At 35.1% G+C, this 18,229-nt stretch overlaps 2 protein-coding genes and 1 pseudogene across 5 annotated transcripts in view; 1 reads left to right on the top strand and 2 right to left on the bottom strand.

The window, feature by feature from the left end:
- nitr3d (novel immune-type receptor 3d) overlaps nt 1–18,229 on the top strand; it is a 155,516-nt gene that overhangs the window by 80,894 nt on the left and 56,393 nt on the right. The window lies entirely within an intron of this gene.
- nitr1d (novel immune-type receptor 1d) lies at nt 5,539–8,045 on the bottom strand. Of its 3 annotated transcripts, XM_073906096.1 has the most exons (8): nt 7,883–8,045; nt 7,643–7,752; nt 7,485–7,560; nt 7,053–7,403; nt 6,632–6,973; nt 6,268–6,375; nt 6,140–6,162; nt 5,539–6,001 (listed from the first exon to the last, which is right to left on the bottom strand). In XM_073906096.1, the coding sequence occupies exons 2-8, from the start codon at nt 7,643–7,645 to the stop codon at nt 5,891–5,893; spliced, it is 1,014 nt and encodes a 337-aa protein (XP_073762197.1). In that variant the 5' UTR covers nt 7,646–7,752; nt 7,883–8,045; the 3' UTR covers nt 5,539–5,890.
- nitr2cp (novel immune-type receptor 2c, pseudogene) lies at nt 12,822–13,499 on the bottom strand (annotated as a pseudogene).

Here is an 18,229-nt window from a genome sequence, read left to right as displayed (position 1 = left end):
TTACTGGGGCATTAGGACTCACGTAGACCACAGGTTGAGCGCCCCCTGCTGGCCTCACTAACACCACTTCCAACAGCAACCTAGTGTTCCCTAGTGGTCTCCCATCCAGGTACTGACCAGGCTCAGCCCTGCTTAGCTTCAGTGAGTAACCGGTCTTGGGCTGCAGGGTGACATGGCTGTGGCAAAAACAGTAGTTGAACAGATGAACAGTAGTTTCATTATAAACATCATTATAACTATATTGTAAAAATACTATAACTAGGTATACATCATGCTGACAATCAAAAGACAAAGGGCTCTATTTTGACGGTCTATTCGCAGGGCGCAAACGCTTTCAGGGCGTGTCAGAACACATTTTTGCTAATTTAAGGACTGGAAAATCCGCTTTGCGCCGTGGCGCATAGTCTAAAAGGGTTGAGTTTATCTTCTTAATGAGTTATAGGTGTGCTTTGAGAATAAACCAATTAGAGTCTCATCTCCCATTCCCTTTAAGAGCCAGCAGTGTCGCACCATAAGCGCATTCGCTATTTACAGGACATAAAGTCTAAGTGGAAAAACTGAGCATTTCACTAGCAAACAGTTAACAGTTTTTTTAAAAAGAAAACTATTAAACAGAGCATCTACTGCGTGAGAATTAGAGATAATGGATCACTTTCACTTTCGCTCTTGGATAGGGAAACCTTTTTGCACAGACATCAATTAGCCTATAAATAATTAATTGCGTTTGTTAAGCGCAAATATTTGTTTCAAAACTATTTCTAAATTCAGTTCTAATTTTCAGCAAACGAATAAATGAACAATAATAACAAAGTGTGCTCAAAAACCTGAGTTATATCCTAAAACACATGCTGTGCCCCATATGGTCTAAAACCTGACAGGTGGGCAAATCTAAGCTTGTTTTTAATAAAACAAATATAAATATGGATATAATAAATAATACTGCTAATAATAATAACATTAATCAAAAACAAATTGTTATAAATTAACTGAAAAAGCCTGCCGAGATGAAGACATAAAAGCAGTGATTTTTCATATTAATGTAGGCTAGAAAATAATATGTTTTGTAATATTTTAATCCTTTATATTTATATTCTATATCTATTCTTATTATATCCTATATATATCCTTAATATTTAAATCTTTTCATGTGTAAAGATATTTGCCTATTGCTCTCTTTTGCTTATTAAGCAGTGTGTAAGCGAGGCGCAACTCTGCGCTGGAGTTTAGACCGGGTTTGTTTTGGTCTAATGAAAAATCTATTTTAGTTTCTCAAAATTGCAATGCGCTAGCAGTCCACCTCAGAGCGGCTTTTTTTTTAGACCAGAACGCCTATGGGTGCACATATGAGAGCTAATGCATTTGCTATTTAAACAGCGTAGCGCAATGCTTCAAAATTATTCTTGCGCCAAGCTGAAACTAGCAAAAGACTATTGCGCCGCGCCTTGCACCACATTGTGCCGGGTGTATGATAGTACCCTTCATTACATGATATCACAGGCGAGTGCATCTGAAAATAAATGAACAACACTTCTTATAGAGCTTGAGAAAAATAAAGTTCTTTATGATCTAGATCATTTGTAAAATAAAGACAAGTTGCAGATGAAAAGTAAAAATAAAAGTGTATTTATAAATAGATTGATTAGTAACTACATAGAAAAGACAGAGATAGACTGATCTGTGCAACAGCCGCCGATCAGGTGCGTGCTCTAGACGCTGCCAGTGTAAAAGACATATGCCTGCACGCTGATTCTGCTCTCCCTATGCACTGCGCAGACTGCTTCAGCTCTGCTTGTGTGTTCGGTGTGAAAGGGCGTCAGTCTTCACGATAGATGCAGAGAAGCCACGGGATCTGGATTATTTAATAATAATAATAATAATTCCTTCTTATATAGCGGTTTTTCTGGACACTCAAAGCACTTTACACATTTTTGGGGGAAATCACCTCATCCACCAGTACAGCCATATTGCATCAGACCACACACACCATACACCAGCTGATTGGTGGAAAAGAGATGGTGATGAAGCCAATTATGATATGAGTATTTTAGGAGGCCATGATGGACAGAGGCCAGTGGGCAATTTTGTCAAGGATGATATTGTTTAACCCTTTACTCTTTTCGAGGGACATCCTGGCATTTTTAACGACCACAGAGAGTCAGGACCTTGATTTAATGTTTCAGATGGCACTCATTGAGCAGTATAGAGTCCCCATCGATATACTGGGGTGTTAGGAGCTACACAGACTGTAGGTTGAGCGCCCCCTGCTGGTCTCACTAACACCACTTCCAGCAGCCTAGCTTTCCCATGTGGTCTGGCATGTAAGGTACTGATTGGGCGCAGCCCTGCTTAGCTACCATGGGTGACCATGTGCGAGTTGCAGAGAGCTAGGTGCCGACATATTTCACGTGCGCACTGCTATATTTTCACATTTAAGTAATTATCTGTATAAGTAATAATTGAAGTACAATTGCAATAAAGTGTAGAGGATCCGAATAGATATAATATACACAAGGCAGACATGCTGCTTCAGACAAGCACACGCTGGCCGTGGTTTCTGTTTGCGACATCACAACAATATGTTTTGGCCGTGTTGTTTCGATGATAAAAAATCTTGGCCAAATGTTTCGCTAGCCGAGTATTTAGTGCGTCCCTGATATAGTTTGAAATTTTATTAATCATTTAAATTGCAATTAGGTGTAAAGCTCAAAAATAACCAGTTGGGCTCTGAAATTTAATCTAATACATGCTAAAGCTATCTTCATTTGTATTCAAAATGCATTAATCTGTTAACATCTCAGAAAATTTTGTTTAGGGTTTCATAACTTTTTGGACCCTATCATGCACCCAGCACAATAAGGCGAAAGACGTGTTTGCCCTGACTTGTTGCTATTTTCAGATCAACGCAACCTTAATTTTCCTGTTTTCTGCCACATTGTTTAAATAGCAAATCCATTTCCGCCACTTTTTTTATAGACTCATGGGTGTTCTGGTCTAGAAAAGAGGTGTGTTAAGGTGAATTGTTGGCACTTTGCTATTTTGAGGAGCTAAAATACTATGCAATTTACCAGCTAAAAACATGTCTGCAGCGCAGAGCGTCTTAGTTGTGTCTCGCTTACACATTGCTTAAAACACACAGGATGTACAGCAATACACAAATATATTAACAAATGAAAAATAATTAAAGGAATAAAATATTGCAAAAATTATTTTCTACATAAATATAAAAACCACTGCCTCCATGCCTTCATCTCTGGGGGCTTTTTTCAGTTTATTCATGACAATTTGCTCTTGTATAATGTTATCATTAGTAGTATTATTATTTATTATATGCATATTTATATTTGTTTTATTAAAAAAAGCTTAGATTTGCCCACCTGTCATGTTTTGGACCATATGGGGCAGCATGTGTATTTGGATATAACTCAGTTTTTTGACCTTTTTTGACGTTATTATTGTTCATTTATTCGTTTGTTGGAGATTAGGACTGAATTTAGAAATAGTTTTGAAACAAATCTTTGCGCTTAACGAACAAAATTAAATAGGTAGGCTAATGGATGTCTGTGCATACAACACATTTTCTTATCCACAAAAGAGAGAAAGAGAAAGTGAAAGTAAATAATCCGATTGGAGGCTCATTCTTTATCCTTGCGCTGCAGATGCTCTGTTAAAATTTTGTCTCTTATTCAGTTATTCCACTTACAAATCTGCCATGTTAATAGCAAATGTGCCATGGTGCAACTGACTCTTAAGGGGAATGGGAGATGAGACTTTGATTGGTTTAATGTCAAAACACCCAGAACTCATTAAGTGAATAAGCTCAACCCTGTTAGACCATGCACCGTGGTGCAGAGCATATTTATCTCTCCTTAAAATAGCAAAAGAAGATTCGGGCATGCCCTTAAGGCTTTTGCACCCTCCGCTTTAGACTTTGCACCTTGATCGTTAAAATAAAGCCCATAATGTTTGTTTCTTATTCATGCCACTGCCTTACCTCAATATTGAACAGTTACAAGGTATGATTGAAAGTTTTTACACATATACAGTACAACGTAAAAGGTCCATTCCCCAACCTTTTACGTTGTACTGTATATGTGTAAAAACTTTTCCGAGTGTAGTGTTTTAAACATTTTATTTCATGTATTGATTGTCTTGTGGAGAGCCATCACATGACCATACAGTATGTTGTGGGGAAATTATACATGTTTTTGTAAAATTGGTTAAAAAAAAAAAATATCAGATTTGTCATAATGTTAAAAAAAAACTGATTTAATACTTTAACAAAAAACGTTTTTCATGAGTTTGATGAATATTTAAAAGAGCAGAGTTTATTTGAAAACATGTAAAACACTAAATTTATCCAAGTGTGGAGAGTAAACACTGATTTCAAATTTGGCTTTTACGTTTTCTGATGTTGTGATTGCTCTGCAGATAAAATACTACACTTTCATTTTCAAGCTGATCCTGACATAAAACTTTACCGTTAGTATTGTAGTCTTTTAAATTATGGGAAATTGTAAACAGAAGATATATTTTAGTTAAGAGTCAACTATACAGCATAATCTTTTATGAAATTTTAATTGAGAAATATGCTAAATAAGAATGCTTTTTTTTTATTTTACTGAGTGCTAACCATTGACTAACATGCAATTCAGTAATGACGACCATCGCTTTAAGCAATTCTGACACTTACTTTTGATCATTATTAAGTTTAGAATGCACCAATTTACTGTAGTCATTGAAAGACCAGTAAACTAAACAGAGCTAAATATATTTGCTGATATGTTTTTAAGCTGTAGCCCCTCTTAGTTTTTTAAGGCTCGTCTAGGAAAGGGGTTAGCAACATAAAAGGACACGGAACTAAGAAGCATACAATTCTCTATTTGTTTAGAGACCAGAAAAGTGTCCTCTCAACTTAAGGTGGCAGCAAAAAGATAAATCATTAATTAAACAATATATCTCAGTCAAAACAATTACTTAAACATAACAAAACATAAACCATAGAAAAAACATAGATCAAGTATAAATAAAGCATAGATCAAATAAACGGCAACAACACCAGCATGGCTTCTCAGCAGCGGCTGCACAAGACGCGCACAGAAGTCTCAGACCTTAATCAGGGCAAGATAGGTAGAGATTCTCAACAAGTACGGGTCATACTCTCAAGAGAGACAAGATCGGGAGGATCAGTCAGTCAAAACAAGAGCCACCCCGACACACACTCAGCTTCCACTTATAAAGGCAACAAGCCGAATTAGCGGCAGGTGCAAGGCGGAGCCAGCCTCAAAGAAAAGAAACAGCAATTAGTAAAAATCAACAAACTCCAAAGCAACACAATGAAGATATTTATAATAATAATAATAATAATAATAATAATAATAATAATAATAATATTTAGAAGAAGAAGAAATAAAGAATAAATTGTGACAATGGCAAAGACAAAATAAACTAGTTATTAGAAATTAGTTATTTAAACTGTTTAACAATGTGCTGAAAAAATCATTACACAACACTTATTGTTTTTTTTTTAAGTTATTTCTTATAGAATGCACATTTATTTATTTAGCGGGTGCAAATAAAGGATAATACACAGGAATGTTGTAAAATGAAAAGCTTTATAGTTTGGTGTTCCAAAGTTTTCACTAAAACACAACAGTGTGTCAAATAACATTCATGCAATGATCTTCAAATACTGTTCTCCAAATATTGGCTCAAAAACCCACACTTTAGCATTTTTTTTTTTAGCAATTTCAAATATCTAACAGCAAATATACAGTACAAAATCAAATAATACAGTATAATAAAATACTTGCAATATGGCCATACTTTTTATCTTGCAATGACATTTGATTACTTTTTCAGCATTATAGAAGTTTCTCTAAACCTCTGAATATTACTGGTGTGATCTGACCTGTGCGTACAGAGACTGATCTTGTGTGACTTTTGCTCTGGCTCTTTTAGTGTTACTAAAAGTAATGGCTGCATAATTCAGGCGGTCTTCATCCTAATATCAAGAGAAATTATAAAAGAAACTTCAGGAAGTGTGATATGTGATATGACTTAATAAACATCAAATCTAAAAGATTTTAAGAAAAGTTTGAGAAGTTCTTGTAATTGATAAACAACATAGTGAAGTACTTACTTGAGTTGCTTGAGCAGCGGACGCTTAAAAAATCAAGAAACAGTCTGTTTATTATAAATAGCAGTCATGTGTTATTATACATTTTTACAATTGCTTTATATTAAGAATTTGTATTCATAAAGTCTTACTTTTAATCTGACTTCTACAGAGTTGGATTCCCAGAAAAACAACAAGGGCCAAAAATACGATATTTGTAATTCCAGAAGCAAGAAGAGCAGGATTAAAATCACATCTTTCTGTAACAAAATTTAAACTAATTTTAATTTCTAAACATTTTTACTTGACGAGTTTAGTATCACATCTTCAGATATGAATGCAAGTTTTCATAACATTTTTACATTTATTCTATTATTTATCCATTTGTCTACATATTCCTTTTTATTTGGATATAGTTCTTTAGATATCTTCTTGTACATTGGTCAGTTCCGTTTCATGTCATAGTTTATGAATCAAATGTTTTTTTCACGTATATTTGTTTCATCTTCATCTTACCTCTAATATTCAGCTGAGTTCCTCTTCCAAACAGTATTTCTCCACATGCGGCCACAGCACAGTAGTAAATGCCAGAATCAGAGCGACTGATGTTGTTCTTGTGGAGACTGTAGACACAACTCTGTGTTTGAGACTCAGTGCTGTTCTTACAGCGGCCATTTCTCTCTCCTTTGGTGTAAAGCACTCCTTCAGAGTCTCCTGAGCTTTGCTTGAACCAGTAGATGCTGTGATCTCCTGCACAGCTCTCAGTGAAGATGCTGCACTGCAAATTCACTAAATCTCCTGGATCAACAGAGTCTATTAAAGACTGATGAAGAGTTGTGTCTCTGTCTGTGGCTGCGTCTTCACAAATAAAGAAATGGTCAGGATTAAAATTAGCTACCACAAAGCAAACAGCCCGAAAATAATAGACATAACTTACCTCTGACAAGTAAACGAGTTCCTGAACCCATTCCAGTGGCCTGATATGATGAAACTACACAGTAATATGTTGCAGAGTCTGACGGCTTTGTCTTTACAATTGTCAAATTAAAATAAAAATCTCCTTTGTTAACATTAAAACGATTTGTTTTCTCAAAGTTGTGATTCCAGCTTGGCTTTTGACTTTCATATAAAGACACAATTTGTAGGGATTTTCCATTATTCGCCTGTTTAAACCATGCTTTTGTTGATTGTACTAACCATGGGAATGTGCAGGTAAAGTTCACATCCCAGTCAGCGTCAACTATTTTTACATTATCTTCCTGAACAACATCAAAATCAGTCGAGCAGACTGCAAAGCAAAAAAAAGTTGAAATTGTTATATAGTTTAAATTGGATTGATTAATATTTTATAAGACATTTAGATATTTACATATAGTTGAGGAAAGCAACAAAAAAAAGTAATATCTCATTATCAGTCGTCTTCCAAAACTATCCTTTGAATTCACCTAGAAAAATAGAGAACAAATAATCAAGCTTTCAATCCATTTACACCTGCCGAACAAGGAAGATGATTGTGTCCTTCCTTACCATGTGTTCATCAGCTCCTTCTTCAGTCAACTGACACTCTAATGCAGTTTCACCTTAACTTTCATGCTTTTATCACACCACGTACCACATCAGAATGACTAAAAAACATTCTAACACAAACATCTTTCCATTACTCTTTCACATATATTAAGACAAAGCGTAAACATTGCAGCTTAAACTGTCCACTCTCAAACCTTTACACAATGTTGTTTCAGTTCTTCAAAGTACAATGTTGCTTACCAGAAAAAAGCAGGAAATAAGATGAATATAACCAATAGAAACTCTCTCAAGAGCCTCAAAGTTCCTGTCTTTGAGTTTGCAAGATATCTTTACATCTTAAATAAGGATATTTGTTGTTGGCTGAGCATGAAGTTGAGTGTCTGTCTGATCTTGAAAAGGCACTAATCTGTTTTCTTTGTATTCTTAGTTAACCCCATTTGCATTCAAGTGTTAAAACACAAACACATCAAGATGAATTTTTTTTTCTTTAAAACTAGAGGCTTACATCATTATTTTGATATTTAATATGCTTGTATATTCATAGCAGAAAATATTTTGAGGGCCATCAGTTTATTCACAATTCTTACGGCTTTTTAGTTTGCTAGATTAAATGTTTTTGTATATAGTGATCTAGTGGAAATTAGTTTGTCTGACATCAGATACTTTCTGAGTTCTTCATGATCCAGAAATTTTTATTCATAGAGTATGAAGTAATATGGTAGTCTAAATGAAAATCAGATTCTACATCTGGTATGTTGTTAGTATCACACGTCCTACCAGTGCCAGTTGTGTCCCTTCTCTTTGTTCACAAATGATCTCCTGTGGCCTAATGGGATAGTAAAGTGGATCTTTCTTTGCTGTGTCCTGTGCACTGCAATATGTGACCTCATTCAGAGCTTACGACTCTATGCAGCTCTTTTTCTGTTATGATTGGCAGATGGGAACTGCTATGCTATGGGTGGAAATGCTATGTTCCTTCGCCACAGTGATTGCATCTTAGCTGACAGCTATAGTTTGGCTTCTTCAGCAAGAAACGTTGCTTTGTGATGCTTTGCTGGCATTCTTATTCACAACTGATTGTGATTGCTGCTAGCTGTGTGCATTGGTGCTACCCATTCATTGGCATTTCATTGGCCCATTTTATTTCTCTTCTTGAGGGTTACATAGTAACCGTTTCATTCACATCTTAGCCAGCTTGAACTACTTGTACATTATCCAAACAACATCAAAATCCGTTGAGCAGACTGCAAAATAAATTGAGACACTCAGGCATAGACAAATTCTAATAAACATTGTTAATTTATATTCCTAATACATACTTCTAAGCAAATCTTCTGTAAATCACAAACTAAGACATGTAGTTTTATGTTTTAGCAGTAATATCATATGCTAAAGAAATTTAATTTTGATTAAAATCTCCTTTGTTTTTCAATGAAAATGTCACTTATAAAGTCACAGTTTAGAGAATCAACTTTGTCTCAGTTTTCACACCTCTGTCTGCATAGTCTAACATGTGACACCTCAACTTTCCCTCAGTACTAAAGTACAAGAAAGGAAAGCCTTATCTATGAACTGCAGACAGATCTAAATTAGGGCAATATCAATTATATATATCAATTATATATATTTCAATATCAATATATATCGCAATATAATTCTTACCAATCACGTTGATGAGTTTTAAACTCATTTCCAGTATTTTGCTATAATTATTGATATAATGATATAATTTTTGATACAATTATTATTATTATTTGTAAAAATGACATATTTCATGCTTTGTTTATTCTCCACAAATAAACATGTAGCAAATTATAATAATAATCTAGATTAACTTGCACGCGTATCTACATAAATAATCTGTAACAAATTATAATGTCGATTAAAGTGCTCGCATATCTACACCATTATTTTTGTAAAAATTAGCTCAAGGTTATTCTTCTCGCGCCTTTCCCGCCGTTATAATGTTGCGAGTTATGATTTAGATTTCAATGCTCGCGTACCTTTCTGGACCATTATATAGCGGACTAGCTTAGCTGGAGGAAGATTCATTTGAACGGGGCTTCAAATGAATCGACTCTTTAGATCCGAACAAATGAATCGTCCAGCAATGCTATCAAAATAAAAACCCATAAAGTTTGAGCAGGGTAGCAAGATCAAAGTTTAAGACATTAGATTCATTAATATACACAGGCACCTTTCTTTATACAAAATTAAACTTTATTGACTACTCTAACAGAAACTAAAACCTAACACAAACACACATTCATACAGTACAAGCATAGGAAAGAGTAACTAACGTGAAGAGGTTGAGAGGATGTAATAATGGGAAAACTTTGGATTTTGTAAGAACAAACCAAGCAAACCAAACGTAATCAAATTCAATATAACCCTTCTATTGTCTCTTTAGGGTTGAGTTTAGCTGACACCAGTTTAGATGTTGGAAGAGAGTTGATACTTGCGGTCTGTCCGTGATGTCAGAGCTCCCGTTGTTGAGCACGTGGTTCGGTTGTTGTTCTTTGTTCCCGCGAGGGTTGTAGTGGGAGAGTGGGTGTTTTAAGCTGAAGCAGCTAAAGGATTCTGGAATATGAAATGTCCGAGTGCGGTGCGATTAACCCTTTCCATCTGGGTTTCCGAGGAAGTTGCAGAGAGTTTGAAGAAAGTTCAAAACAGCGTGTTTCAGAGCAGAGAGGGGGGGTTGCTCTGAAGATGGGAGAAAGAGAGAGAGAGAGTTGCTTCCTTTTGAGCCGGGAGAGAGAGAGGTTGAACAGAGAGGGGTGAGAAGAGCTCCCAGGCAGTGTGTTTCAGGGCAGAGAGAAGATTTGAACAGAGAGGGGCGTTGCTTTCGGTCCCACACTTATATAGGGCAGGTTCGGATCCACCCTCCATGGAAAGTTGACTAATTAGAAGCTAACTTCCTGGAATAATAATTTTACAGCTCTTTGACCGAGGCAGAAGAATTTGCATAGGCAAATTTTATGCAAATCGGGACAGAAATGTTAAAGTCTCTTAAAATGTTAATATGTTGCACTCATATTAAAATAAAATGTCAGCGATCAATTAGTACAGCGAGTGAGCTTTTCGAAAAGTCCAAACTTGAACCGCTTATGAGTTCGTTTGACTTTGGTGGAGTCAGACATATGACTCCAAAACACATGATTAAACATAAAGAGAGTAAAGTTTATATGAAAACATCAGTCTTAGACAAGCAGCTTAAAGAGTCCTGACCGCTCTTTGTTTAATGCCGCATGGCCCATTCCTTTTGGTTCGTAAATACCTTGGAATCAGGTTTCGAGTCTTCTCTGGGCAAAGTTGCCTTGGTTGTGGAATAGAAAGCAAAATAATTATGTGTCTGGTCGGCCATATTCGTTACATATTATTATTATTATTATATTTGTAAGATCTTATACATTGTATCATTTGTTACTGAGTGACCGTCAGTGCTCAGCCGTCAGAAAGAGCGTGATGTACGTCATCACGCAAGTGACATCACAGACACGTTGCCAGCGCTTGGCACAGCAGTTGTTTAGCTCCGTTGCAGAAAGTTTGCCCTGAAGTGTGCCCTGAATACAGATGTGAATGAACAAGCTTCCACAAGTAAGAATGCAGATGAAGTGGTTGATGAGAGAGGAAACACCAATGCAGTGGTGTGAAAGTGGTTCGGCTTTTTAAGTTCTGATAAACATTTATAGTTTCGGTGCTCTGCAAAATGTGCGGGAGAGGTGCCCACTAGCATCGGGAACACATCAAATCTTTTCCACCTGATAGCACATACTGAGAGTCACAAGCAATGACAGAAGATGAGGCATCATAAACGTTTAAGCTAACCTGTCGCCTCACCCCCTTCCACCTAACCCTAACCCTAACACCAAAATCAGCGGTCAGAAGAGAAGGCTATGAAGCAAACAAATGGCTATGATGCACCGTGTAGGATTTAAATCGAACTTCGCTTATCAACACACGCATATACACCTATAAATTACTCCCATATAAACTTATACTATTGAATGTTCAAAACAAGTATGAAACTTGTGCATATACATCTAAACTTGATGCATGCATATTGCGTACATCCACATACACACGCACATACATAACTTGATCTGTGCATAAACTCCCACATTAACATACGCACATACATTTCTTGTTTGTAAAGGCTAATACAAATAAAAAGTGAACATGTATTTTTTGTATTGTTTTTATTTAAAAAAAAAAAAACAAAGTTATAAGAGCCTGGAGGTATTATTGACTTTGCATATTCAGTTTGCAGAGATCTGTAGGTACAGACATCTATTATATGCGTTCTTGGCAGTTTTTCCTGTGTTTTTAATATTGTCCATATCGATATCGGAATTATATTGTGAAAGTGAACTTAAGTATACAGATTGAGAATTTCAACAGAGGGGTAACACACTGATCTCACTAAACACAATGAAGTGTCTGTTGTTGTCTACAATATAAATTGGCCTTCAAAACAAAAATATTCAAAACAAACAGAACAAATTTCCAATCTCAGAATGATGAGGTGAACATCAAACTTTTTATGTCTCGCTTGTGAGGTAGTTTTATTTTTGGTACCTTGTGGTACGCTTTTGGTGCATTGTGTAACTGACATTAGTAGTGGTGTCAGCCTGAAACAAAACAATGATAAATTTAATAAAATGTTCATAATCATTCAGTCATTCATTTTCTTGTTGGCTTAGTCCCTTTATTAATCCAGGGTCGCCACAGCGAAATGAACCGCCAACTTATCCAGCAAGTTTTTACGCAGCGGATTCCCTTCCAGCCGCAACCCATCTCTGGGAAACATCCACACATACATTCATACACACTCATACATTAAGGACAATTTAGCCTACCCAATTCACCTGTACCACATGTCTTTGGACTGTGGGGGAAACCGGAGCACCCGGAGCAAACCCACGCGAAGCCAGGGAGAACATGCAAACTCCGCACAGAAATGCCAACTGAGCCAAAGTTCGAACCAGCGACCTTCTTGCTGTGAGGCGACAGCACAACCTACTGCGCCACTGCCTCACCCAAAGATTTTATAATAAATATATCAAAAAATATATAAATATATATAAATATTGCTTAGGCATCATTCATATTTACATTTTATCTGTTGAAGTTTGTTGGAATAAGGCACACTTAATCGAACTTAAAATTAAGTTGTAGTAATAGCATGCAAAATAAATCTGTTCCGAGTGTAGATGACTCCTGGTGGAGATTCTCCAGAGCCCTGTCTAAACCAGTAGACCTTGTGTTCTTCTGCACAGCTCTGAGAGATTACCCTGCACTGCAGATCCTCTGATGATGATCTCTGATGCTCAGACTTACTGTTCACTTTAACAGCTGAAAAGAAATCAGCAAAATGATCAGTTGACTGAACTCAATGAAGCACATTTAAGTGAATGTTTTTTTTTACCTTTAACAATGAAGTTGGTGCTGTTCCCAAATATGAGCTCATACACATATGTAAGACAAAGTAAATTGCAGTATCTGATTCATTCATGTTTGTGATGCTCAGATAATTTTTTTTTTTTTTTTATCGAAAAGCAGTTTTGTTTGTCAGTCATTTTCATATTGGCCAGCTAAACCTTGATATGCTGAAGTGATAGAAGAGGCTTCTCTGCAGTTTGACCCAAACCACACTGGTTCTTGACTCTTTTGGAAAAATACATGTCAAGTTAACAGCATCTCCAGCTTGAACAATCAGAACATGGCTCTGAGCATCTGCAGTTTCTCAGCTGCCTAGGAATTAAACAAATGAGAGAATCGTTAGTTTTGTCAGTGGTAGATTTAGTTTATTCATCAATACAATGAAAAAATGTCTAGCATTTAATTCCGTCTAATTGTAGGACTAAGAATGAAAAATAATTAACTTGCGCATTAGGTAAAGCAATAGCATTAACCAGTGCAGGATTATTTTGCCAGATAAATAGCAAATAGCTTTAATTGTCTACAGGGAAAAGTATCAAATAAATAATTATTGTTGCAGTTTATGGAATAATACAAAAATTGTATATGACTCAATTTTTCATAAATCAATTTTATTTAATTACAGAACAATACTAAAAATGTTTATGTGCATATGGGAATCATACGATAGCCTCAACATTTGGTCCTGAAAAGCTTTTAGACAAATTGAATAATAAAGAGTTCCAAAATAATACAGAATTCCGAAATAAGTGTAAAAACTGCACATTAAACAGCACATTAAAACACATAACATTTAAAATAAAATACATCTGTACTTACAGAGATTTGTGAAAAAAGATCATGTTGTGGTGTCGAAGAGATCAGTTTGGCTAATAAATCTTCTCTTCTCCTTTCTAGTGGATGATGGATATAATGTAACAAAATATAAAAATATATATTAATTATTGCAACATTTATAATTACCGCATTTATGTATACAGATCAACAAAATGTTATGGATTTACTTGTTTGCAGTCAATTAAAAGCTTGGATTCAGGTGCAAAAAAGGCCCTCTCTCTATGTGCACATCTCATATTGCAGTTGCACGGCTGGGAGAAATCTGCGAAAGGCAGTATTACAAAGCATTTACATGGGTGCTGCCAACACACACACTCACACATACCACAGGTAACACACAAGTAGGTTTTTCATCAAATGGGTTTTTCACCACATGTATGTGCGCGCACACACACACACACACACACACACACACGGTTTTTCTATCTTGGTGAGGATAGGAGGAGTTTATAGATGTCTGTTGTTTTTTCTATCACCTTAATGATATTGTCTATGGGTCTAACCATACCTCTACCCCTAAACCCAACCCTCACAGAAATACATGTAAATCATTAGATACTAGGCACCAGTTGCATATTAGCATTTTTAATTTGTGTGAGCCAGTGAAATGTTCTTACTGGTTCAGTAAGTCATAATTAACTTTTTACTGTAAGTTAGGACAGTTGAGCCTTTACAAGTATAGCCCACACAAACACAGACACACCCAAGCACACACAAACACACACAGTATATAACTGTCATTAACAGTGTCATCATATTTTATAATTTACATAATTACACCGTGGCCGTGTAACAGTTAGGCACATACACTGAAGAGATAGAGATTCATGTTTGGTGGCATAATAATTGCTAAGTGTACAATGTGTGCACATTTCCACTCAAATCAAGTAACCTATTGTGTTTAGAAATATTGTGGTACTAAAGCATTAATCAATAACCTAATGTATGCAGCTTATTAATGCCTATGCACAGTGTTTTACTTCCACAGATGCAAAATGCAACATATTTCTCAAAATGAAAAAGAAATTCAGTACAGAGCCTATGCTTTTCCCCCTTAATACTCAATATTGATACTCAATAATATGCACATTTAGATAGCAGATAAATATCAAAATGTAAAAAAGTGTATCATTTAAACAATATATCATATGTTAAAAACAAGTGTGATTGGCAGGTGGTTAGGGTGGCAAATGTTGCATAATTTATACAGTAGTTTACATTGAGTTATGTTATGTTATGACCCTGGAATGTTCAGATATAATTTTTTTGCCTTAGGTTCTTTCTACCAAAAAAAAAAAAAAAAACACAGACTTTGCCTCAGTCAACATTTGTCAGAACATGAGACCAACAAATCAGAAGGCAGAAACAAAATAGATCATTTCCTGTAGACTGACTGACAGGAAGAAGCTGCTCAGTACAGACTTAGAACTGATAAGGGTGAACTGCAGCGGATAAACTTTTCTCAAACATACAGTATTAGACATTACTGACAGCACTCGACAGATTCAAATAATAGAGTTTGGATATTTTAAAAATAAAGTCCCTCTTTTGAAATACAATACTATATTTGTATAATATGTAATGACTTTTTATTACTTTTAATTGATTTTAGGTGAATGAAAATTTTAAAGTTGTCGAATTGTGTTGTGTAAATTAGTTGTATGCTCTAATTTATAGTATGTGCAGTGTTTTGCCTGTTTGTTAACAGATTAAATAGACACTTCAAGCTTTATGCTCAGATGTGTTTGTGCACCTTTGTGCTTTTGCATGCATCACTTGCATGCATGCCCTTTGTGCACGGTGCACTTTGAGCATTTTCCAACCACAGGACTGACCAGCTAGTGTGTTCACACCTTTCTCTGAGTCAACGTTGCACACACACCCACACACCACTCACTACATTAGTCAAATAAATTACTGCTTTATGGCATACTGAATGGTAACAGTTTATTTTTGTATCATAAACTATAAACGCGCTCAGCTGAACTAACTGGTTATATATGCATTGAGCGAAACAGGCTATTTTTTAAGTTACTGTCTGCTGTTTATACTGTACTTTTAAAATGGATGTGCTCTATTAAATGTGTTTAATTAGTAAAATTGAAGCATTCAGAAAATAAAATGCAGACTTTACCCATAATATACAGTATTTCAAAGTCTTTATTAATTTAGTGTGTTGTTTTTAAATGCATTCTATTATGCTGCAGGCCTCACCCTCATTGTGTCATTGTGGAGTTTTTGCAGAAATTTTCCACTAGAGGGGTCTCACTGACCACTTATTAATAACACTGGGATTCACCTCTCAAATATGCAGGCTCTCTTTATAAAAACATGAAGCAGTCTAATGATGTACCACAATGTGATTGAGTAATATCCTAAATTAACTAAAGAGTAAAGATAATTAACATGCAGATGATTCACAATCTTACTTTGATTGTATTAGTCATGAAATAAAATTGAAATTATTAACAGCCTCACTAATAATGTGAAGCAGTGATTTGCAAAGTTCAGTTTCGATTATATATATATTTTTTTTTTCATTTTTATTGTTACAAAAAAAAGTGTATTTTTACATTATATATTTACTTGGTTATGGATCACAAGGTGTTGAAAATAAAATTCAGCAGTATTTATTAATGTGCAAATAAATTAACAATTCCTTTTCAATATATGACAATAATTTACTGACTTTTTAACTGATGTAGATGTAAATTATAAAAGTCTACAGTGCGTGTTTGTACAGTAGCACAATTCAGTCAATATGAAAGCAAAATATTGCACAAAAATGGTGTCTATTAACATGTGGTATTTCAGTACCATGGACAGCGATTTCATTCTAAACTTCAGACATTTAAAACAGTTGATCTAAAATTTATATACCTCCAAGCAAAGTTCTTTTGAAACTTGTACAACTATTTGCCCAGAAATATGATGAAAATCAGTGATAAACTCTTTGAAAATGCCAACAGGACAGCAACTGTTTTCCAAGATGTCCAAAAATTTTGAGGAAAATTTTGGAAGTTGAAAAAAGTAGGAAAAGAAAAAAGTGCAATCATTATATTACACATATAAACTACATGTGCTTGTGTGAGTCTGTACAGCAGTTTATTTATAATCTGACTATCATTGTAGTCAGTCATATCATTCATTTTAGCATAGACTTAATTTTAATGAAGTCGTGCTTAGCTTACTAAAAATAATCTCACTCAAAATTGTTATTTCAGTACCACGGACAGAGATTTTAAAAACAATTTTGGCACACTTTTTAATTGCGATGTGGTCTGCAAATTAGTTTTCACACAGAGTGTCTCAATAGATACTACTACAGTATATAAGCAAAACTAGTCAATTCATGCTAAACTTGTCCATCTGCGTGATCCACCTGACACAAAACAGAAATTAATATTGCTGCGTTCACCCATACAATAACATATCTGTAATGAAAAAACAATGATAAAGCTTTCTTCATAATGGCTTTTCACTCTGTAATACTTAACCCTGCGTTATACCTAAATCTCGTAATCCTCGGTTATTTTGCTTCATGTTTACACATCATAATTTATGCAGGGATCAACAAATTTTTTTGTGGTTCATAAGTATCACCTTTTGATATTCTTGTTTACATATTTGTGGTGATAGTGTCAGTGATTATCGTTCTCGTCAAAATTGTTAAAAAAAAATCTCAGAATGGAGTTGATGGGCTTGAAAGGGAACAAGTGTTCCGGTAACTATAGACTATAGAGAAGAGTGTTTCTACAGGTGGTTTGTCAAACCCACTCTCCTGTGTAAAAAAACACTTTGTAAATGCAGTGTATTTATTTATTGTTTGTAAGAATGTGTCTGGTGCAAATGTGCAAAACTGGTGAGTGTCGGTTAATGTCAGAGTGAGGTGACATTACTGGTGAGGTGCGGGAGAGCCGAGGGGGTCCTGGTTTGTTCACAGGGGTTCAGTTTTTTTTTTTATGTTCTAAGTAGTTTTTTTCTTCTTAGTTTTCGGACTGTAGTAAGTCAGTATTTTGCTGTGTTATACTTATAAATAAAACACATCTCAGTATTTTATTTCTTGTTTTGACATTAGACCTTATGGAGACTTCTGATGTTATAATAATTGCTTCTAAGATCAAAATACAATGTCTAATTTCTCTTCTTTCATTTGTAAAATTATTATCAGCTAAATAAATGCCAGCTTATATAATAATGAAAATAAATAAATAAACATTCATTCTTCTGCTAGTAAAAAATTTAAACAAAAATTCCTTAATCATTATTTTAGCATCATTTGCATATGAAACCCAAGTCAGCACAGTA

The sequence above is a fragment of the Danio rerio genome, chromosome 7 (assembly GCF_049306965.1).
Source record: "Danio rerio strain Tuebingen ecotype United States chromosome 7, GRCz12tu, whole genome shotgun sequence".
NCBI classification, from domain to species: domain Eukaryota; kingdom Metazoa; phylum Chordata; class Actinopteri; order Cypriniformes; family Danionidae; genus Danio; species Danio rerio.
Note: the sequence above shows the minus strand (reverse complement) of the source record. Positions and strands in the feature narration are given on the sequence as shown.

Bases quoted from the DNA above. Each gene is read 5' to 3' on its own strand.
- nitr1d (XM_073906096.1), bottom strand. The intron at 7,404-7,484 runs GTAAATATCTAA...TTTGCTTTGCAG, and splicing joins GTTGCTTTCCTCAACTATAT to TCTGCTCGACTGATTTTGAT. The intron at 6,163-6,267 runs GTAAGACTTTAT...TGATTTTTTAAG, and splicing joins CTGTAGAAGTCAGATTAAAA to CGTCCGCTGCTCAAGCAACT.